This window comes from Nilaparvata lugens, chromosome 3, assembly GCF_014356525.2.
Source record: "Nilaparvata lugens isolate BPH chromosome 3, ASM1435652v1, whole genome shotgun sequence".
In the NCBI taxonomy this organism is placed as follows: Eukaryota; Metazoa; Arthropoda; class Insecta; order Hemiptera; family Delphacidae; genus Nilaparvata; species Nilaparvata lugens.
The window spans coordinates 5806706-5829813 of NC_052506.1; the positions used below are offsets into that span (position 1 = coordinate 5806706).

The 23108-nt window shown below is 38.3% G+C and overlaps 3 protein-coding genes across 3 annotated transcripts in view; 1 reads left to right on the forward strand and 2 right to left on the reverse strand.

Moving 5' to 3' along the window:
• LOC111043676 (mitochondrial ribosome-associated GTPase 2) overlaps nt 1-23108 on the reverse strand; it is a 103756-nt gene that overhangs the window by 25099 nt on the left and 55549 nt on the right.
• LOC120350188 (ferredoxin-fold anticodon-binding domain-containing protein 1 homolog) lies at nt 2344-5667 on the reverse strand. The gene is made up of 2 exons (XM_039422690.1): nt 5266-5667; nt 2344-3849 (listed from the first exon to the last, which is right to left on the reverse strand). The coding sequence occupies exons 1-2, from the start codon at nt 5480-5482 to the stop codon at nt 3467-3469; spliced, it is 600 nt and encodes a 199-aa protein (XP_039278624.1). The 5' UTR covers nt 5483-5667; the 3' UTR covers nt 2344-3466.
• Nucleotides 9850-21862, forward strand: LOC120350186. Its single transcript, XM_039422685.1, has 4 exons — nt 9850-10541; nt 15438-15618; nt 18346-18510; nt 19368-21862. Exons 1-4 carry the CDS (start codon nt 10190-10192, stop codon nt 21712-21714), a joined length of 3045 nt encoding a protein of 1014 aa, XP_039278619.1. The 5' UTR covers nt 9850-10189; the 3' UTR covers nt 21715-21862.

Sequence of the window (23108 nt, forward strand, 5' to 3'; positions counted from 1 at the left end):
AGTTACATTGACCTGTTGTTGTTTTCTCAAAAATTAATAAATAATTTATCAATTCAAAATGTCTAGAGAAAATCCTAGATAAACATAGAGCTTTCTGTCCTATCGTACCGTGTCGTGTCGTCCCGGGATGTGAGTGTGAGCGCTGTTATCAGGTCTGGCTGCAACTGTCTACATCGTTGATGGAAAGATACATTTTCAAGATGTTCGCAGTTTTTGAACGGGTAGTATTATAGTCCACTAGACAGCTGATTTATGATGAATAATTCTATAGTCTGATTTTTACTTTAATATTGGCGTATGAAGGAGGCTCCTTTTTCCTTTTATATTATCCTTGAAATGCAAAATTTCCAAAAACCTTGTATATACGTCGACGCGCAATTTAAAAAGGAACATACCTGTCAAATTTCATGAAAATCTATTACCGCGTTTCGCCGTAAATGCGCAACATATAAACATTCAAACATTAAAAAAATCCCAAACCGTCAACTTGAATCTTAGACCTCACTTCGCTCGGTCAATAAGTGGGAATCCGCCTTTAGGCTCCCCTTTTAAAGAATATCCTATTTATTGTATGTCGAACAATATGGTGAGGATTGTAATAAGAGAAAATTCAAGGCATATAGAGTGCGATACAATCTTTATTGACTAAATCCTATTTTCCTGATTATTTACATAGATAACAAAGTAAACACAGAAGTAGACTACTATTAATGAACAGTATAATAATAAATGTACATTGAGAATCAAATTTATGATTTGTAGTTATAAAAATATTACCTTAATAGACTATACTAGCCTAACGGTTCTTGAAAGGCAAACCTTTAGGGCCGGTTTCCGAGCTCGGGATTTAAGTAAGTTCTAGACTGTAAACAGCTGGAGTCAGAAAATTGACTTTCCAAAACGGGGCGTAGTCGCAGTAATAGTAACAGCAAAATAAATCTTTACTTTCTCATTTCTCTATAATTGGAAACGTTTTTCCTTGACGAAATGAAACATTCCTAAATAATTCAAAATAGCTGAAACTGTACAATATTTTCTCTTTATTTTATTCTGTGTTCAATTTTCTAGTTTTACGAAATTTAATTCAAACGTGACTATGACCAATACCTAATATTACTTATAAGTAATAGTAGGTATTGCTATGACAATGACTACGACTACGCCCCGTTTTGGAAAACCAATTTTCTGACTCCAGCTGTTTAAAGTCTAGGACTTAGCTAAATCCCGAGCTCGGAAACCGGCCCCTTAAAATTCTTGCCGAATGTTCAATTTCACTGTATAGTCTTAATTGAGACTGTATAGTTCCAATTAAGGAAATTTATTGTTCAATCATTGAAAAATATATTTCCTTGACAGATGAAATTTAATTATTGATTATTTTAAACAAGAATGAACAGTTACATAAATTACATCAATAAACCATTATAAGAGCAGCATTAGGAAGACCTCGACTTATGGAAATTTATTACTGAATCATTGAAAAATATATTTCCTTGACGAATAAAATTTAATTATTGATTATTTTAAACAAGAGTGAACAGCTAATATTGCATCATACTGGTACCAGATATCCTCTATTTCTATATAGTGAAAAAGATAGAAGGCAGTGGCAAGGCAGAAAATCGGCTAAACTCTCACATCTGTTTCCACTATCGTAATAACGAGGACCTCACTTTTTTAGGATGAGATCAATAGTGAGATTCATGTTATAATGGCAGTGGAGAAAGATAAGAGATCAAAGTTGCCGATCCTCTGTCTTGTCAAATGCCTTCTATAGACGGTAGGTGATACAGGTTTATTGATGTAATATTAACTGTTCATTCTCATTTGAAATAATCAATTATATTTTATTAAGCAAGAAATAATATTTTTCAATAATTTCATAATCAAGATGAAATATTTTGTTAATTTATTATTAATTCTACATTGATCTGGCAACAGAGCAAAAGCGAGAAAGATAAAGCGCTATCCGCTTTGTTGAATGATAGATAAGAATAGCAATACAATAGAATCTCTTTCTAATAGGGGTAGACAGAGGATGGAACAGATAAATAAGTGGGTGATACAAAAATTTTTCTTCGACATCAGTCAAATATTATAATTATTAGTAATTTATTGTTGAACTTCGATTTTTTGTAGCTTTGATAATTAGTAAATAAATTTTTATATTGTCTAAACAGCTGATACTCTCACTCAGCGGTCAGGGTTTTGCCCTTGCTGGGTGGTGCCATGAAATTTTAATTTATTTGTAAAATAGCATAATATTAATCTAGAATATTTCTTTTGTAAGTTTTTTTTTTATTTTGTATTTTGTTTTATGGGCAGTAAAGATGTTAAAAAAATACCATTGCCAATCAAACACTGTCATTATAAAGTGAACCTCACTATAGTCTATCACCTTTGTAATCAATCAAGTTATTTATAATCATTAAATTAATCCTCCAAATGGACATTGAAATCCAGTCATTTTATATGGTGTTAATTTATGTAATTAATAATTTTTTAAACAACAGTAGCACCAAGATGATACTCGACAGCTTTAACAACAACCTCATTATGAATTTCAACAATTTTCGCTTTAAAAAGAGGCAGTTCGTACGACCGGTAAACAATCCTATAACAGTAATTTTTCTTAGCTCCCTCGTCAAAATCAAACACACTCAACAGTTTCAAGTCGACAATAAAATCCCCTGCCACAGCCCACAAAACTTCAACAAATTTCCCCTCTCTCCAAACCTCTTTCACTGAAAACGTCACATCCAAAGGGTACGAACGAGGAGAGACACAAGCTACGCCAATAGTCCACAATTTCCGCCAATCACCGTCCAGCAAACGGTCCACATGAATCGTGACGTCACTATCACTTCCCACACTTAGATACTCATCACAATCTTCTCCAGCCAACATTTTCGACTCCACATCGACGTTCCTTTTATAATCTCCCGCTCCTAACAATTTCTTCAATGTTTTTGATGCCACATCGAGTGCGTTCCTAGTGAAAATCTTAAGGCAACACTCAACTGGTGCAACAGAAAAATTGTCTGTTAGTTCGTTCAACGATAGACAACGCAGAAACGTTACGTCCACCTCATTGGAGACATATCTACGATCATTAACACTACCACATAAAGCAATTCCATCAACCAGTTTATGGGAGAGATTCGTGAAGGAGATAAGTGTTTCGAGGAATTTCGATTGTGAACTGGAGATGTTCTTCCAGGGGTTGTTTTTGATTTTTTGTGTGTGAATTGGTGAGATGTTGAAGAGCGGTGAAGTGGGGAGAAGATTGGTCAATTCTCCGGTGGATACCAGATTGTTCAATTCCTGGGTGGCTGAAGGATGTGGCTTTGAAGTGGATAACAGATTGTTCAGCTCTTCATTGGTTAAAGGACGGGGTAGCGGTGTCGTAGTTGCACGAAACAAATGAACCCTGGCGTCCGCCAAATGAAACCCTTTCTGCAGCCCTCTATACCCTGTGCTGGTGTAGTTTTGCAGAACATCTGCCGTCGGAAACGGTAGAACCGCAGTTAGGAGCATTCCCGCCTCCCGGCGGCTTCAACGCTTTCCAGCTGTCGTCCCAGCGTCGCTCCGTTTTGCCGCCATTTTCAACAGTGCTGCCACCTTGGCCGGCGCACAGTGACACACAAACAACTCCGTCACGTTGCACAACCTGGCTGGCGCTCACCAAAAAGTCGCGCAGCAACTGGCGGTTGCGTTCGATCCGCATCTTACCGCCCACGTGCGGAAAATTGAAGATAACACGACTGAATGGATGACGATGGACACCGGCGGCCAGAAACGCGTACTGTTCCAGGCATCGTGCGTCCACGCCGAACTCAACTCGTATGCCTGGAACAGATTCATTCCATTTCATCACGATTCCATTCAAACATGTTTTTCAATTGAGTTTTGGATATTCTACGCAAATCACCTGCTTATGGTCACGTTGGACTGTCAGTCCCGGCTGAAGCATGAAATAATAACATTCTCTATTTGGCTGAGTTGGAACTTTTTATCCTCTCCACCACTCTTCCACTGCCTTATCTCCTATGCTCTACTCATGTGGGGTCATTCAACCAAGGTTGTGGACATACTTGAGCTGTAGAAACAGGCTGCTGGATTATAACTGCAAGCGAACATCATGCACATTGCAAGTCTATTTTTGTTAGGCTGGGTATCCTAATAGTATTCAGCCACTTCCTTCTTCTCCGCCTCATGTATATCAAAAAGAATCAAAATCTGTTGACTCGGACAGATGTACATCACCATAACACCAGGCATGGAGTGCTGTTTGACATACCGAGGGTGCGCCTCCAAAGATCGCGGGTATGCTACAGGAGTGCAGCTCTCCGCTACTTCAACAGGCTACCTGCAGGAGTGAAGCAGTTGGATACCAGCAAGTTTGAGAGGGTTGTGACCGGTTTTTTGAGAGCCAAGGCTAATTATGATGTACAGGAATTTTTAAACGATGACCTGTCTCAAATACTATCTGGCTAACTTGCCAGTAAGTTAAAGAGCAAGGCCTTAGATGTTAACTATGTGTGCTTTATCTTGATAAAATTATTGTTGTTTTTTTACTTTTATTGTGAAGTGACGCCATCAATCCCACAAGTGTGGGTAATGGATGAAGAAGAAGGTATAAGATAAGGTACTCAACCTTGACATTATGACTAATGTCATATGAACAGATGTTTGATTTAATATTTTGATGTAGTGTACAACAGATCATTAAAAACTTGAGATAGATCTTATGCCGCATCTACATATTGGCCCAACGAAGGCCAACTCCAATGTGTGGATGGGTGGTTTGCCAGCGCTGGCCTTCATTGAGCATTGTTCCAATTTTTTCAGAGCAGAGACCAGCTTAAAGTGGGCCAGCAAAGACCAGCGCTGGCAAACTGCCCATCCCACACTAGACAACCAATGCGTGATGTTTTCTGTTCTGTCGTCTGCTCTGCTGGATTTTATGTGTACTGTGTAATTGAGATGATTTTTGTAAATTGTTATTGGTTATCTTCTAGTTTATATTTGCCATTTGAATGCGGCGCTTCGTGTAACGAGCGCTTGCCAACAACTGGTCTTGGTAGAGCAAGCAGTGTGTACGGCAAGACCAATGAAGCAAAGCTTACCAGGCTGGGCTAAGAATAGACTAGGCAATATGTTAGTCATGACCAGATACGGAATTGTACCTAAAAAAGGGTTGTTTGTGCGCTAGTCTTTGGCCACGATATTTAACTTTAAATTAGAAATCTCAAATTGGCTCACCTTTTTCTTGAAGAATGTTTGCGTTTACAGATGCAATAGTTGTAATTTTGTTTTCTGGTTCAAAACATGTAGAGATTATGCAACACTTATTGTCATTGTATGAAAAAAACTTTCTATTATATTTCTTTACATAATTAACAAAGTCTACACTAAAAGAAAAGTTTCCTTCTCCAACAAGTAATATTTTATCGTCACTTTCTGAGATAAAGCATTCCATTGAATTAATGTGCTAAAGCAATCAATGTTAACATTGAACAAAGTTAATCAATTGAGAGAAATTTTTCATACAATTATTTCTGGGTTAAATCATTTGAACTAATAATAAGTATAACATAGAATAAGTATAATTTTGATTTTTCCGATAATAGGATAACCTACAAAACTCAATGTTTCAAATTTGAATCCACTGCCTTCTTGAGCAGGCGATGGTTTGGACAAAAATACTTAAATATTAAACAATAAAATTTTATATGAATATCATTGATACACATTACAAAATAGGATACATTTGTAAATTGTGAAAAAAAAAATTATTTTTTCTCAATTTCTGCCTCTGATGGTTGTCCAAAAGCCTGTTGAATTTCATGTATCAACTCAATCATAGTAGACAGAATATCGCATCCTCTAAAATCATACGGTGACGATTAGCCAAACTGTCTAGGGTACGATCATATTGGATGCGAATATTATGTGCAAGTGCACTTGAAATCACTTTGGTATTTGCACAAAGTAGAAGGAAATCTCTTCTTCTCTGTGGTATTTTTTATCACATGATGGATCCTTTTTACTTTGTGCAGAGATTATGAGCAACATCATGCATGGTCCATAGGGTGGCCCAGGCTGTAATATAAGCAGTGCCCAATCAGGCGCGGATCCAGTACCCTGACCTGTTTTTGTGAAGGGGGTTGTAATGGGGGTGGTCGTCCAGGCTCTTTATTTAGTCGAGAGGCGCGCATAAGAACACCTCGGGAATCAAAATTTTAAACAATCATAACTTTTGACACAATGATCACATCTCAATGTACTACAGCTTCTCAGCACGTCAAGGCAGTTAAAAATTTTGCAATAAGTCAAATTCTATTAGAAAATAGACAATTCATCCATGAGTGTACTATAATAGTATTCTAATTCACAAAAAATGACCAATTTTCATATTCAAAGCTTTTTATCTTGTGAAATACTTTGGATAAAATTTTAAAATGTGGATGTGGAGAAGTATATTTTCTTCTTCCACTACAATGGAGAATTCTTATGATTCTAGTATCATTGGAAAGTTACAGCTGATTTAAAAAAAAGATTATTCAGTGTCTCATTTTTTCCTCAATCAAATGAGTCCCATACATCATAGAAACTTATGATTGATTCGAAATTGTGGACAATTACATCCTCTATGAGCTTAGCCGCTTAAAATTAATTTTGAATCACTGTTTCCTATCATAGAACTTCCTAGACTGTTGATATGAGGAGAGTATCTTAGATTTCATGATTTTTTTAATAATTTGAATTTTACACTGGTAGTTCGGCAAACAGTAGACCTCGCTCATGAGTACAACTTTGAACTTTCAATCTAATGAGAAGGGCCAGTACAGTAAGTACAGTATATTGTGAAGATTTAGCCATGTCATCTATTATTTTCTCCATTAAAGTGCTAGAGACACTGTTTGCAGGAACTCCGGACTTATCAAGGAGGTACCTTTAGATCGTCTCCATATTTACAATATAAACATATATTACAACTTTTCTAATAATAAATTATAAGAAATTGGTCAACTGACGGAAAAATGGAATATGCAGTAGGCAATTTAGATGATGAATCGTCTCACAGACGATGGTGAGATGGAAAATGATTTTAAATAAGATGAGCTTGTTGGTGACAATGACAGGAGGTTTCTAATGATGTTTTCCATGGAAAGTGGATTCAATGTTATGGCTTGCTATGCCTATGCAGAATGTTAATGCTCACAAATTGGTTTCCGATATCATATCTAAAGGAAAACAAAAGACTTGACACTGAAGAGCAACACAGAAATACATAAAAAATGCATACAATAAAATAATTTATTGTATGGTACCTGATAAACTAAAAATTCAGTTGAAGAATAACTAAAATAATAAAAGAAGGAACATTAATTGCTGTATCTTTGAGGTACAGATAAGTAACTTTTGAGGTTAGTTTATGGTTTTTTAAATATTACAAAAAACCGGAGGTCTCACCAAAAATCGTTACACATACGTTTCTGTGCTTTGTTTCAAAGAACTTACATACCAAATTTCATCCAAATCAGACAATAACTGCAACCGTAACTGCGGTACAAACAAACAAAAGCCGATCGAGTCGAAACTAAGACCTCAGCTTTGCTTCGGACCTTCGGTCAATTATGATCATAATCTTCATTTACAGCAACTAAAAGAGAATAAAAAATCAAATGCAATTCCAATATTCAAGATTAAGTCCTTATTCATATATAATATTGGTTTACCGAGATACATAGCTCTAAATTATTGTTCATTTCTCTGTGTATTGAAATACCTACTGGTTAAACTACACTCAGGGATAAGTTTTATATTTTTCGATCGAATTCGACTTAAGATCCATGATTATATACCGTTTTGACGACCAGAGAAGAATGAGCTGTGGTACAATGAGATCCGATCATTATGTCAAAAGTTATGATAAGTGTTTGAAATTTTGATCCTTGAGGTGTCCTTACACTCGCCTCTCCACTAAATTAAGAGCATCCAACGGTGATTCTCATAGAACATGATTTCATGAACTTATATCATGGTGTGAAATCTTAATGTGATGACAATGGAAAATTCATTATTAAGAATTTCATGATTCAAAAAAAGGCAAAAACGGATTTTTGTTTCAGGATTTGGTGGAAAAAACTGTAAAGTGTACCAAAAATAAGAGGATGAACAAGGTTATTTTGCATGAAATGATTTATTCTGGACTTCTTTTATGTATCCAAACAATATATTGAAAATCAGAACTTTATAAAATATGCAAGCACAACCCCTTATATTGACTTATGTAACTGTAGATTTTTCAAACACCACTCGGAAAATGGATCCGCGATGATGAATGACACCTGTTAGGCGTCCGCGCCTGTGCCCACCCCAATCAAAGTCAGTGGTGGTATAGTCAGGTCCACGTAATAATGGCCGTGTGTAATTTGCAATAGTGTTGCTATCATTCAACAAAGCAGATGGCGCTATCTCTTTCACTCATTGCGATGTTCCGGGGCCGCGGAATTGGAAATATCTGGAACTCAAAAATAGCAATGTTAAATGTCCTATGCTTGAAAACTGTTGCTGGGTGGAACTCCGAATATTTAGCAAACAGCGAAATTGGAAATATCCGGAACTCGAAATATGTTGCTAGGCGGAATTGGGAGTATCTGGAACTCAAATTATTTGTTTGTCAGATGGCGGAATTGGAAATATCTGGAACCACAGAGAAGAGGATCTCTTCTCTGTGCTGGAACTCAAAATATCGGCGCCAAAGTGGGAATACTGGTAATGTGTTTGTGATTGAGAAATGGTTCAAGTCTGACTTATTTTCTGGAATGATATGGACTAATTATCCCACTTAGGGTAATTCATAGCTCATTATATATTAAAATTATATTGGTTTATAAAATAATAGTCATGTACATATTATGCAAGTTCTCAAAACTCTGTTATCTATTTCAAACAAGACTGACGACTGTTGATGTGTTGATGAATTTATTTTAGGTTAACTATAGAACCCTTCATTTGTTTTGCGATAAATTTGTTTCATTCCACATCTACACAGTCTCGCTAATAACGATCGATAATGTGAGTTCGATATATTTCCAATTCCACCAGCTGACAAGATATTTTGAGTTCCGCCGGCCTGCACGATATTCGGAGTTCCACCTGTCAACATATTTGGAGTTCCATATATTTCCAATTCCGGCTAGCTGCAAGATATTTTGAGTTCCAGATATTTCCAATTCATGCGACCCGATGTTCCCACATCGTTTATTAACAATGTAGAAACTCAACTAATTGACAAAATATTTAAACTTGAAAATTTATTATTACATCTTTAAAAAATATATTTTCTTGACAAATGAAACATGATCAACTATTTTCCACAATAATGAACAGTTAAATTCATCAGGTATACCAGTATCAGCTGTTTGGGTGGCAAGGCTGAGATCTGGCAACTCTTTTCTCCTATCTTCCTACACTGCCATTATAACGTGGACCTCACTATAGTGAGGTCCTCGTTATAATGACAGTATTTGTTCAACTTTGGAATTGCTATCCTTGTCTATCATTCGACAAAGCCGGTGGTACTATCCTTTTCTAGCTCCACAACGATACCAATTATGTTTTTGACAGTGTAGAAATATAATTAATTAACGCAGAGAATCGGCATCGCTATTCTCCTATCTTTAATCACTGCCATTATTACGTAGACCTCACTATATAGTCAAAGTTGGCAAATCACCAATATTCACACACTGGCGCTGGTTGTCATTGGCCTTTACAGTTTGGCTCTACATCACCCTAGAACTGTTGGAGATGTGAAAATGTGATGATTTTCAATTTTCAGTAATGGCGAATCGTGAATGGTGCTCTGAACTTTTTGCATTTGGATTTTGAAAGTTTGGTGATTTCTGTCCACATTATTTCTGAATTTGTTCATTCATATTCGAGCATAATTACTTCGTTTTTATATTACAAGTGTATTATTGCCATTATCTCAATTTCAGTGTCTTCTTGTTGGTTAGTTTCATAACAAAATTTTGTGCCATATTTCGACCAACTTCTCAAGGATAGGCCTAAGTGTGACTCATGATTTTTTAATAGTACAGTATATTTTTTGAATTTCACTGTTATGAGTAAAACAATTTAAGTTCCAGTCTAGGAATTTTCTGTTCTTTTGGTCATGTCTCAGCATTCGCAATTCAATGAGTCGATTGAGGACGGTGAAATATTAGAATCATCTAGTCAGTGCCAAGAAATTGATTCGAACATTTTGAAAGTTTCTCAAGAGAAGAATATTAGTGTAATATCAAAGAAGAAGGCCAGACGTACTTCAATAAGCTTCGAAAGTAGTACTTCCAAGTCCCATAGAACACACAAATCTCCTATAATGCCAAAGACTAGCAATGATAAGGCAGATCGTGACCGTGACAAATATGGTTCTTCTTCAAAAATGGAGGAATTTAGAAAATGCGTTTTCCCACCAAAGGAGAAAAATTTCCGGAAAGAGCGGCGAGTGGATCGTTCTACAAGAAGTAAGTTATTTATCTGGCTTTCTAGATTATTATTGTACCCTTTAATTGCTGTAAGTTAGGTATACAAATTTCATGTTTAGTTAGCATTGACTGGTTTATGTTTCATAAAGCTAGGTTTACACTATGTAGCACAGCTGAATAGCTCTGCTACAATTTCAAAAAGTGACACTGGAGATCTGCTATATAGCCCGGCTATATAGCAGTTTTAAGCCTATTTTCTCAGCTATATAGCAGAAAATAAGCTATCCAAAATTTTGTTAAACATCAAAGAGAATCTGAGCTATACTAAGTAGCTGTGCTGCATACAGCTCTGCTTCAAATTATAAATTTTTGTTATACAGCTTTGCTTAAAATTGTAAATTTTTGTTTATAGCAGAGCTAAATTAGATTTAGCTGCTTTGTCCCTGAAGGCTGCCGCAGCTGTTAGTACCTGCTGAGTTTATATACTCATTTGATGTCTGAGTGCTAGTAGGCTTGCATCTTTTGTTTACAGTAATAAGCAGAAATTCATGGAGGATAACATTTCTTACAGATACCCCACAAGACATAAAATGGTTACCCTGCAGTACCCTACTCATAGACTTTTGCTCTTGGAGAGGGGACCACATTATATAACTTAGGACTCAAGATTTTAAATTGTTTGACAGTCGGGTACTAATAAAGGTTGACAGTCTTAGTAAATTTATTGCATCTCTCAAAGATACACCAACTGAATGCTGCCCGTATTCATTGGAAGAGTGCTGTGAGATTTTCTCAAATTGCTGTGAGATTTTCTCAAATTCTCATTGAAATCCCAGTGATCAGAAAATTGTTCAGATGATTTTCTAAAATGAAAAACTTTCCCTCAATGGAGGAAAACTCCATATATTTGACATGTCGTACACCGCTTTAGCAGCTACCATCACAACATATTTCATAAGTCAAGTCGTCTATATCATCCTCATTAAGGTCTTTCAAAAGGTCACTATCGATGTATAGTTTCCTAGCCTGAAGTGAGGGTCTTATCCAATATCTTCTTTCTCTTCTCTGTGTTGAAACTATCACAGTAGCTGCGGCGAAAGCAGCGGCTGCTGCAAAAACTAACTTCTTTGGCATCTGTCTGGGAACTGAACAGTAAACACTGGTCTATTCCAAATTATATGTAGCCCTTCTACAAGTTATTGTATCAAAGTTGATTATAGTAGGGCTACATATAGCTATACTACATGAAATTAGTGATGAATTTACTTATAGCAGAGCTACATTTAGCAGAACTTTATGTAGCTGACAGAGCTATATGTAGCTCAAATTTTATATATAGCTCTGCTTTATGTACCTAGCTCTTCAGCTACATAGTGTAAAAGCTTCTTTACAGCTTTGTAGCTGAAGAGCTATATAGCAGAGCTATATAAAATTTGAGCTATATGTAGCTCAAATTTTATATAGCTCTGCTTTATGTACCTAGCTCTTCAGCTACATAGTGTAAAAGCTACTTTTACACTATGTAGCTGAAGAGCTATATAGCAGAGCTATATAAAATTTGAGCTACATATAGCTCTGTCAGCTACATATAGGCCTAGCACTGCTATAAGTAGATTTAACGCTAATTTTATGTAGCAGAGCTATATGTAGCTCAAATTTTATATAGTTCTGCTATATAGCACTTTAGCTACATAGTGTAAAAGCTACTTAGCTCTGCTACATAAAATTAGCGTTAAATCTACTTATAGCAGTGCTAGGCCAATATGTAGCTGACAGAGCTATATGTAGCTCAAATTTTATATAGCTCTGCTATATAGCTCTTCAGCTACATAGTGTAAAAGTAGCTTAATAGCTACTATAAAAGCTACTTTTACACTATGTAGCTGAAGAGCTATATAGCGGAGCTATATAAAATTTGAGCTACATATAGCTCTGTCAGCTACATATTGGCCTAGCACTGCTATAAGTAGATTTAACGCTAATTTTATGTAGCAGAGCTATATGTAGCTCTGCTCTATCCAGCTTTGATGCCATTAATTGTAGCATAGCTACATATAGTTCGGAATAAACCAGTTTTCACTGCTCAGTTCCCAGCAAAATGCTGAAGAAGATGCTGCTGCTTTCGCCGCAGCTACTGTAATATTTTCAGCACAGATAAGAGAAATAAGATATTAGATAATTTTGTCTCTATTCCAATCAAATTCACTCTCCATCATTGCACAATAATATATAAATCAAAAAGAAATGCTCGCAATGCGCAGTAACCTACTAGCACTCTGACAACAAATGAGTACAGAATATCTGGTGTAAACCAAGCAGGCACTAAAAAGCTGCGGCAGCCTTCCTTCAAGGACAGAGCAGCTACATCTAGCTCTGCTATAAACAAAAATTGACATGTAGCAGATCTCACATTCTCTTTGATGTTTACCAAAAATTTTGGATAGCTCATTTTCTGCTATGAAAAATAGCTGAGAAAATAGGCTTAAAACTTAAAACTGCTATATAGAACTGCTATCCAAAAGATAGGGCTGTAATTAATTTATCTAAATTTAAAATTGTTTGTTTTATTCTGACTTGTATATTCAGATTGATGATTTAGTGTGTAAATGGACATAAGCTACATAGTATTTCGACAATTTAAGACAAAATTAGGAAATTGAAGAAGTTTTGGGTAATAGCCTGTCTTTTATTTTTCGACTACTGTATTGTTTACTCTGTTCAATAAATAAATTAATAAATAAATAATATAGCAGATCTCCAGTGTCACTTTTTGAACTTGTAGGAAAGCCTTAGCTCTGTGTAAACCTCTTTGTAATAGTGTAAACCTAGCATTAACCCTATCTTTAGTACCTATACGAGTCAGAATCGCTACTTAGGAATTAGACCTTTAGTTGGTACTAACATAATTTATTAGGTACATTAAACTAATTTAAATCCTAATTTGTTAAAACCTAACCTAAAATGAGCCAAAAAAATGTTGGTCGGCTGTTTCCAACCAGTGGGTCGACAACATAAGTTAGTTTTGATGGATCACTGCGTCTTTCTTGAAAATCATTAATTTAGATGTATCAACATTATTTGATTTCTACTTTACTCTATTTTATTTTTAGTAGGTTTCAACATAACATGTCCTTGTCTTTGCGGTTCAATGCTCAGAAAGACAATTATTATTCAAAACTAGACAGTTTTGAAATAATAGTTTGGTATTTCCTAATAAAATATATTACTAATTTTTTTTTCTATTGGTCAATACTATAGCCATCTAGTCTAAAGACTAATGAGATAATTTTTTTTATCCTATATCACTACTTGAAAAATTGAACAGTGAATTTCTCATTAGGAACTCTTACTGCTATTGTTTAATTACTATGTTACTGAAATAATTACTAATATATTTTATTACTAAATATATCTAGTTTAGTTAAGTATTTTTACAATTCAAGCCTAATCTCATGTCGCTAATCTCTATTAGGTTTATTAATGATGAATGTGATATTTATTAAACAGAAAACAAGGCAGTTATTGAGTGCTTCATTTATTACCAGATCTAAAAAGTGAGCCAAACTAATTTTCAGTAGGCCTACCTTAAGTGAGTACTGAAATCCTATCTTAATTTAGAATCCATTGTATTCCATCAGTGAGTTCTTAATGTTGGACAATACACTGGTAAGTTCGTATTTTTTACTTCTGTTGTTGTGACTAGTCATCATGTATTAGCTTTCTTGATTTATTTCGTTTCTTGACGTGTCCATGTGGTCTTGTGATTACATTATGGACCTAAAATAGGCCTACTAAGTATTAAAAATTTGAAAAGAAATCTTAATGAGATCTCTGCATTGATTTACATCCTTATTTAATTAACACCCTTGCTATCCTTGTATATCATTCGACAAAGCAGATAGCGCTACTATTATTGAACGAAAATCCAAATTAAATTCTGTAATTCACCCCGAAGACTTCTGCTACTGCAAATATTGACAACAGGGTAAACAGCTAGATGGAAATTCGATGAGCGCTACTATTCAAAAATCATTTGTCAGCCCGGGAATCGAACCCAGTACCTCCTAATTGCCGGTCAGGAATGCTTACCCTTACACCAAACTGACAATCTCTGGATAGCAGCGCTCATTTTATACGAAGCCAGCCAGACCTAAATTTGTATATAATATACAAATACTGTAATAGACTGGCTTCTCCACACATCTGTGTAATCACTTGTCAGCTGATTTATGATGAATAATTCGATAGTCTGATTTTTACTCTAATATTGGCGTATGAAGGAGGCTCCTTTCTCTTTCATATTATCCTTGAGATGCAAAAATTTCCAAAAACCTTGTATATACGTCGACGCGCAATTTAAAAAGGAACATACCTGTCAAATTTCATGAAAATCTATTATCGCGTTTCGCCGTAAATGCGCAACATATAAACATTTAGGCGGGCTACACACTAGTGTCGTAGACATGATGTCTACGACAAATCTCATATCCGAGGCATGTCGCATATGAAACCAACCTGTGTTGTAAAATCAGAGCTTACTCACTGCTTGCGACAGATGTTCGAGGTATCGCCTGTGTATCGGACAGGTGTCGCACGGAACCGGTTAGCCAGAGACATCACTCTGCGCATGCGCTCCAGCCACTGTCTACTGCCAGCACTGAGCACTCTTTATCACTGCTTATGCTCAGTCTGTAATACAGCTTTGTAACAACCGAAAATCACGAGACATGCGACAAGCGACAGAGACATGCATGTCTCATGAAATTTGATAAGACACGACACGCGTCTTAAGACGCGTGTCTTGCGACAACAGTTAGTAGCCCGTCTAAGAGAAATGCCAAACCGTCGACTTGAATCTTAGACCTCACTTCGCTCGGTCAATTATGGTGACAGGTTCTATTTTATAAATTTATGTGTTATTGTTTTTGATTTCAGCTTTGTCTCTAGAGACGGAGAAGCAGAACAGTGTCACTCATCATCACCATCATCATCGTTCAAAGCGACGACGTCGCCCTCACTCGAGAAAAAAAGCAACTGCCAAAAACAGAAGTAGGAACAGGTACGAGGAAGAGGGAGAAACAGAGAGCGACAGCAATGATAGTGATGGTCAGACAAGGTATCTAATACAAATACAAACATGTTTTTATGGTAGTTCACAACACAGGTTTTATTATAAGTGTCTTTAATGCATGAATTGGATGTAGAGTTGAGACACAAGTGAGCGAGCGTATAGTGGGCGTCCAGTAGCTTAAACTGTCTGTCCCGGCTGAAGTATGACAGTCGTAAGGCCCATTGACGGCTTAAATTATATATTCAGGCGGTGGGACCTTCCCGCAAGGGACTCCCCACCAACAAAAGCCATACGAATTTACTTTTTTTTTAGCTCAGCTTCCGTGACTTAGAAGCGGCATATTGGCAAGGTATGGTTCGCGCGGTAATATTCACGGCTTTGCAAAAAAATCAAGCTTCAGAGACCATAGATGGAGGAAGCTCCCTAAAGAGCTTCTTTGTAGGAATCTCCCTACACACAGAGATTCTTCATGAATGAGAGAGTTGCAACGTTTTACCAAAAATGGAAAGAACATGTTGAACGAATGTCAGCTGATAGGTTGCCACTGAAAATGTTCACTAACATTAAGTTATTAATAATGTTATTTGTATGTACTTATATACATATTATTTGTATGGGACCCGGAGGTTGTATATTAGCCAATGTTAACATAAGGAACATTTTCAAAGTAGCACTGATTGGGAGAGAAAAACTAAGGATACTCCTTGTACTATTTCTCTCCCAAATTAAGATAACATTTTAAAAGTCTGAAATAGGGTTATGGTTTCACTTTTCTAAAATTTAGTCCATTTCCACTAAAAAATAACGAAAACAAAGAATTCTTGTGCTTATACTCTTTTATGATACCCGGTTCCAACCACATACATATTTCTCAGTTCAGCGTATCAGTTGTTATGAAGTTTTTGAAATGCTGAAATTTTGCAGTTGAATTTATGTGGTACCTACAGAAAATTTCAATATTTTCAAAAAAATATTAAAAATGTTAACAACATTTGGAATACTATGTGTACAGCATCACTGTAAAGAGGAAATTCTGGAGAATATTATCCATCGAAAAAACGAAAATTTTAACAACCTCCTGGTCCCCTTAACACTAAATAAGTATAAGCCGTAGGCAAAGCTAAAGGAACCGGATTCTAAACTGTGTCGTGCTAAAAAGATGTACCTCAGAATGGACAACGTGACTCTTTATGGTCAGACAAGGTATCTGATACTAATTAATATGCAAAGATGTTTTAATAGTAGTTTATACAACAGTGTGTCGATCATGTGTGAACGGACATGTCTTTGACCGAAAGTTACATGCTTGCGAAAGGCTTAGAACAATAAACAGCTGTTTGACAGCAGCTCCTAACTTGAAATAAACAACCAATAACAATAAATAAAACACTGGAAAAGTACAAGTTATATCAGGACCTCCTATATACTACCGGACCTGAGCCTAGAAAAAAATGGCCGCCGTATGTGGTGGTCTTATAGAAATTATTCCTACTGAGAAAAATTCACTAATCAGCTGTTAGCGTGTCAGTTTGTCGAAATCTCAGTTCGTCTAGTTCCCGTTTAAAATATCAATGCCGGCCACCACTTGAGACGGCCATTTTTTTTGTAGGCGCAGGTCCGGTATATAGGAAGTCTTGGTTATATTGATACAAAAATAATTTGAACTGAAATAGAGCAGTGAAGAAAATATGGATAACAAAAAAATCGAAGAAACAAAACCTTACCACGAAAAATTTTGTTCGAGTCCAAATGACGTCAACACAACTAGTCCTGTCGTTAGTGGCCAGTGTTACTAATATTACAATTAGGCCCCTGTTTCATAAAAACTTGGAAGTCCTGCAATTCACGAACAGCTGATTTTATCAAGGCCCAGGGCCCTGGCTCATATAAACTTAGAAGTCCTGTAATTCACGAACAGCTGATTTTATCAAGGCCCAGGGCCCTGGCTCATATAAACTTAGAAGTCCTGTAATTCACGAACAGCTGATTTTATCAAGGCCCAGGGCCCTGGCTCATATAATTTTAGAAGTCCTGTAATTCACGAACAGCTGATTTTATCAAGGCCCAGGGCCCTGGCTCATATAAACTTAGAAGTCCTGTAGTTCACGAACAGCTGATTTTATCAAGGCCCAGGGCCCTGGAGCCTGTTTCATAAAACTTAGCGATGAACCCGCGCGGTTAGTCGATGGAGCACCTCTCTGTAGTACTGGTCGTTTACAGTTTGGCCATGTGGTACAAACTCTTTGTGAACCGCCCGGGTTCATCGAGTCCGTCCGAGGATTGCCGATTCGTGGATCCTCCATCACGACAATGCTCTGTCGCAGAGTCACCGAGCAGTTGGTCAAATAGTCGAGGGTAACGTTGCCACATCCTCCTCACAGCCCGGATGTGGCACCACCGGACTTCTTTTTGTTCCCCAAGATCAAGAGACAACTTAAGAGGACGCGGTTCGGGACTCTGGAAAACGTTCAACGTGCTACGACGAGGGCTCTAGACAGCATAGAGGTTGCCGACTTCTAGGGAGCGTTCAGGGATTTGAAAATCCGGTATCAGCGTGTTATCGACTCCAATAGGGACTACTTTGAAGATATCTAATGAAAAATTGTACATATTTTGCCAATAAAAAATTTCCTGAGGGCAGTCCGGCTACTTATTATACAAACCCTGTATTATTATTATTATTATTATTATTATTATTATTCTGTCTCTTAAGATATGTGATAGGAAGTTGAATTAAAAATGACCCTCGTATATTCAATTTTATTTTTGAAGGAGCGGCAAAATACGACACAGAACAAACGAAAGCGCAGGGAGAGGTGACAGGAAGCATCGATCTCGATCCTCCCGATCTCGATCTCGATCCTGCGATCGACTCATGAACAAGTGGAAGAAACGAGCCATCGACAAAACTAGGCTCAGACCCATCATGGATGACAGGTATTCAAAAATGTCCACTTTCCACAAAATAAGTTGAAACTTCTATTAGGATATTTCTAACAGACTGTTTGAAAGAACTAACCTATTTCAGATTTTGACTAGCAGCTGCTGGTAGTAGGCTATATTTATTCATTTATTCAGATGGAATTAAATAGAGATTACATTTTCTCAAATGCTAATTAATTTATAATAATTATTTAGCATTTGCTCAAATGCTAATTAATTTATAATAATTATTTAGCATTTGCTCAAATGCTAATTAATGTATAATAATTATTTAAAGAAAATACCAATTAAATGCTGTAAATCACTCCGAAGACTTCTGCTACTGCAAATATTGACAACAGGGTTAACAGCTAGATTAAAATTCGATGAGAGCTACTATCCAAAAATTAATTGCCAGCCCGGGAATCGAACCCGGTACTTCCTAATTATTGCTAGTCATAAATGCATACCCTTACACCAAACTGGCAATCTCTGGATAGCAGCGCTCATTTTATACGAAACCATAGCGGCCAACCAGTCTACAGATGGAATTAAATTAGAGATTGCATGGAATTTATAGATAGATGTTACTTCAGTTGTACTCCTATCAAAGCTAAATTTCATGTCAATTGTTTTGTCAACGTTCAAGCTCAAATTATTAGCCGCACACCAAACATTCATCATTTATTTTTAGTGAGTAATTAAATTAGGTACCTGTAATTCCATAGTTTATCATTCTTATTGCACGATCTCTTGAATTTCAATTATTGGTTTGTGGTTTACAGTCGACTAACAGAATTACCCCAAATTAATATAGCTCCATAGCTTACACGATTTCTTGAAAATGAATAATATTAGTTTGTGGTTTCCAGTCGACTGAAAGACAACGTGCTGATGCGCAAACTACTGCAATCAGAGTCGCTGGGCGTTGGAGACGGGGCGAAAACAGTGGCGGACAACACGTCGGACCTGAGCTGTGAGGTCGGTTCACTGTCAACGGTCTCCAGCCCCGACTACACCTTCCTGGAGCGCATGCACCCCCCTCAGGAGCAACAGGAGAAAGACTGTAGCGACGACAGTGAGATAGAGGTCATCATCCCCCACAAACCCCCGCCGCCTGTCATTGAGTTGGACAGTGACGGTGAGGTGGATGAGGTGGTGGTGGAGGAGGAGGATGAGGAGGAGCCGGCACCTGGGCCTCCGCAGCAACGCGCCTCCTCGGATGTCGCCCTGCGCGACGAGGACGATCTGAACGCCCTAAACCTGCGGGCGATCGCTCTCAAGTCGGCCATGTTGAGAAAGTATCAGGATCGTGTCGAGCGAGGAGATCGCCAGTCGGCCATGAGGGAAATGAGATTACAACAGCGGCAAGCTCGTCTGTCGGCCATGAGGGAAATGATATTAGAAGAAGAGCAGAATCCCCAGGAGCAAGAACACAGTTTACAAGGTGCTCTCGCTGAAAGGCGACATGACAAATATATGAGGCGGCAGTTGGGTCTAAATAATCCCATCTCAAAGTGCAACTTTACCGACTTAATCACCAGCTCTGAAGAGGATGATGGGGAGAGGGACTCCTACCACCCCTCCAACCGCACTTCCCCCATGTCGCCGACTAGCAGCTACAACTTTTCGCCCACCCAGGAGTGTCACACCGAACAGGACATCGATATCGACGATCCGGACGAGAATGTCGAGCAACCGAGGATCGTCGAACAAACCTATGATGGAAGCAACAACGCGTGGTTTACGGATTTGGGGCCGCAACCGCTGCCGCCTGGTGTGGACGTTTCCAATTTGCCGCCCGAATTTTCGGATTCGGTGTTGGGTGCTCCTCCACCGCCACCTCCTCCTTTGCCGCCCCCTCCTCTGCCGCACCCGGACGCCGATCACAGATTCGGGTTTCAAGGCGGGTTCCCACCCCTCAACTACTTCAATCAACACCCGCACACGTTTGTGGGGCCACATTTTGGACCTGTGCCGCATCCTAATGTACCCTCCTCACATATGGGACAAAATTTTGGACCAGTGCCGTATCCTAATGAACCAAGCTCACATGTAGGACAAAACTTTGGACCAGTGCCGCATCCTAATGTACCCTCCTCACATATGGGACAAAATTTTGGACCAGTGCCGCATCCTAATGTACCCTGCTCACATATGGGACAAAATTTTGGACCAGTGCCGCATCCTAATGTACCCTCATCACATATGGGACAAAATTTTGGACCAGTGCCGCATCCTAATGAACCCTCCTCACATTTAGGACAAAATTTTGGACCAGTGCCGTATCCTAATCTACCCACCTCACATCTGGGACAAAATTTTGGACCAGTGCCACATCCTAATGATCCCACCTCACATGTGGGACCCAATTTTGGATCTATGCAGAATCCTGACGAAACTATGCCACATATGGGATCCAGTTTTGTACCTGCTGAACCTACTATCCCACCACATATGTTGCCTCAGTCTTCTTTCGATAACATCCCCTCCACAACAACCCTCCCGTTGCATACTAGGAGAACAATGGAAAACGAGTCAAGCCTTCCTAGCGTAAGACAGCTTGAACATTGTTCTGTTAGTGGAGAAGATAAACTGTTGAACATCACTAAAACAATCTATACGAACAGTAACAGACAGTTGGAGCCATGTGTGATGAGCAGTGCCAACCAGAGGCAATTGTCGGAGCAAGCCAGCACCAACCAGAGGCAATTGACGGACCAAGCCACCACCAACCAGAGGGAATTGTCGGAGCAAGCCAGCACCAACCAGAGGCAATTGTCGGAGCAAGCCAGCACCAACCAGAGGCAATTGTCGGAGCAAGCCAGCACCAACCAGAGCAATTGTCGGAGCAAGCCAGCACCAACCAGAGGCAATTGTCGGAGCAAGCCAGCACCAACCAGAGGCAATTGTCGGAGCAAGCCAGCACCAACAAGAGGAAATTGTCGGAGCAAGCCAGCACCAACCAAAGGCAATTGTCGGAGCAAGCCAGCTCCAACCAGTTGGAGACCCTTGTGCCAACTGTCAGACAAGAGTGCGCCGCCTCAGTTGAGGAGGAGGGCAGTAATTCGACTGGTGTTTTGGAGAAAAATCAGAGCTCAGATGTCGGAGAAGTTGAAAGTTGTGTGTTTGAAGTGGGAGATGAAGAGGATACTGATACTGACGGTACATGTAATACAGATGACGAGAACGAAGAGCGGCTCAGAGCGAAACTGTTGACTGCCTTGTTGCAAAAGAAAGGCAAGTCGGATAGAATGCAGATGGACACTGGGGATGAGAGTAGTAAATCGTCTAGTCGGGAGCCTAGTTTGTCTAGGAAGAAACCCAGTTCCGAACCGGTGGACAGAGAAGATGTAGTCATGAATGAGGAGAGTAGTAGTAGCTGTGGAAGAAGCACCAACGCAAGCGATCCCATTCATAAAAGGGATCTATCTGACTTCATTGATACAATTCGTGCCACTGCAAGTAGTGATGTCATTCATGATTCTTCATCGCGTCCCGTTTCGCTAGCTACAACGAAGGCAGTGCCCCCACCCAATCGTATTGTGAGTAATAGAATCGTGAAAGTGAACAGCGCTGGCAACCAGAATCTTGAGAGAGTTGTGGTGCAAAATAGAGGTGCTAAAAAGAGGATTACAACTGTGCCTAGACAGAGTACAGCTGTGGCTAGACAGAGTACTACGATTACGAGTGTGGCTAGACAGAGTACAGCGATTACACCTGCGACTAGACAGAGTACAGCAGCTCAGGAGGACTCGAACAAGTTTATCATCCGAATCGGAGAAGATTCTGAGGAGTCGAACGGTGAAGATGAGGAGGTGAGTCTCTTGTTCTTTGAATTTATGTTTTTGCACTTGATACCAGCTAGAATTCATTTTTCTCGTATTCCAGTGATTTGTCAAAAAAGTTTGATGTGTTGAAGTTAGATTCACATTAAGTCAGCACTAAATAATTACCTTCGATTTTAAAAATATTTAGGGCTGGTTTTCGAGCTCGGGATTTGGCTAAGTTCTAGCATAGAGAAACAATATAGCGTAAGTAGATATCCCATGGTATAGGGCGTCTATGACGCAACTTTTACTGTTATCTCAAGCCGATTACTATTGATTATTGTCGATTTTTACTGCTTTGACCGTGTAAGAGTGTATGAACGGCACAATATGAGAGACTACCAGCGTCATAAAGCTTCACGGGAAAGAACTACGAGGACTGTCAGCTTGAGATAACAGTAAAAGTTGCGACATAAACGCCCTATACCATGGGATATCTACTTATGCTATATTGTTTCTCTATGGTTCTAGACTTTGAGTAAGAAAATTGGCTTTCCGAAACGGGGCGTAGTCGCAGTCATTGTCAAAGTCACGTTTGAATTAAATTTCAAAAAAACGATAAAATTAAACACAAGATAAAATGGAGAGAAAATAGTGAAATTTTTTAGCTGTTTTGAATTATTTCGAAATGTTTAATCGTTTGTCAAGGAAAAATGTTTGAACGTTTGTCAAGGAATAACGTTTCCAATTATAGAAATAAAAAAATAAAAACTGCGACTACTGTTATAAAAACTGCGACTACGCCCCGTTTTGGAAAGCTAATTTTCTGACTCCAGCTGTTTC

Coding starts and splice junctions, on each gene's coding strand:
- LOC120350188 (XM_039422690.1), bottom strand. CDS start 5,482: ATGGAATGCTTTATCTCAGAAAGTGACGATAAAATATTACTTGTTGGA. Junction 3,850..5,265: donor AAACATTCTTCAAGAAAAAG/GTGAGCCAATTT, acceptor AATCTGTTCCAG/GCATACGAGTTGAGTTCGGC.
- LOC120350186 (XM_039422685.1), top strand. CDS start 10,190: ATGTCTCAGCATTCGCAATTCAATGAGTCGATTGAGGACGGTGAAATA. Junction 10,542..15,437: donor AGTGGATCGTTCTACAAGAA/GTAAGTTATTTA, acceptor TTTTGATTTCAG/CTTTGTCTCTAGAGACGGAG. Junction 15,619..18,345: donor GATAGTGATGGTCAGACAAG/GTATCTAATACA, acceptor TTATTTTTGAAG/GAGCGGCAAAATACGACACA.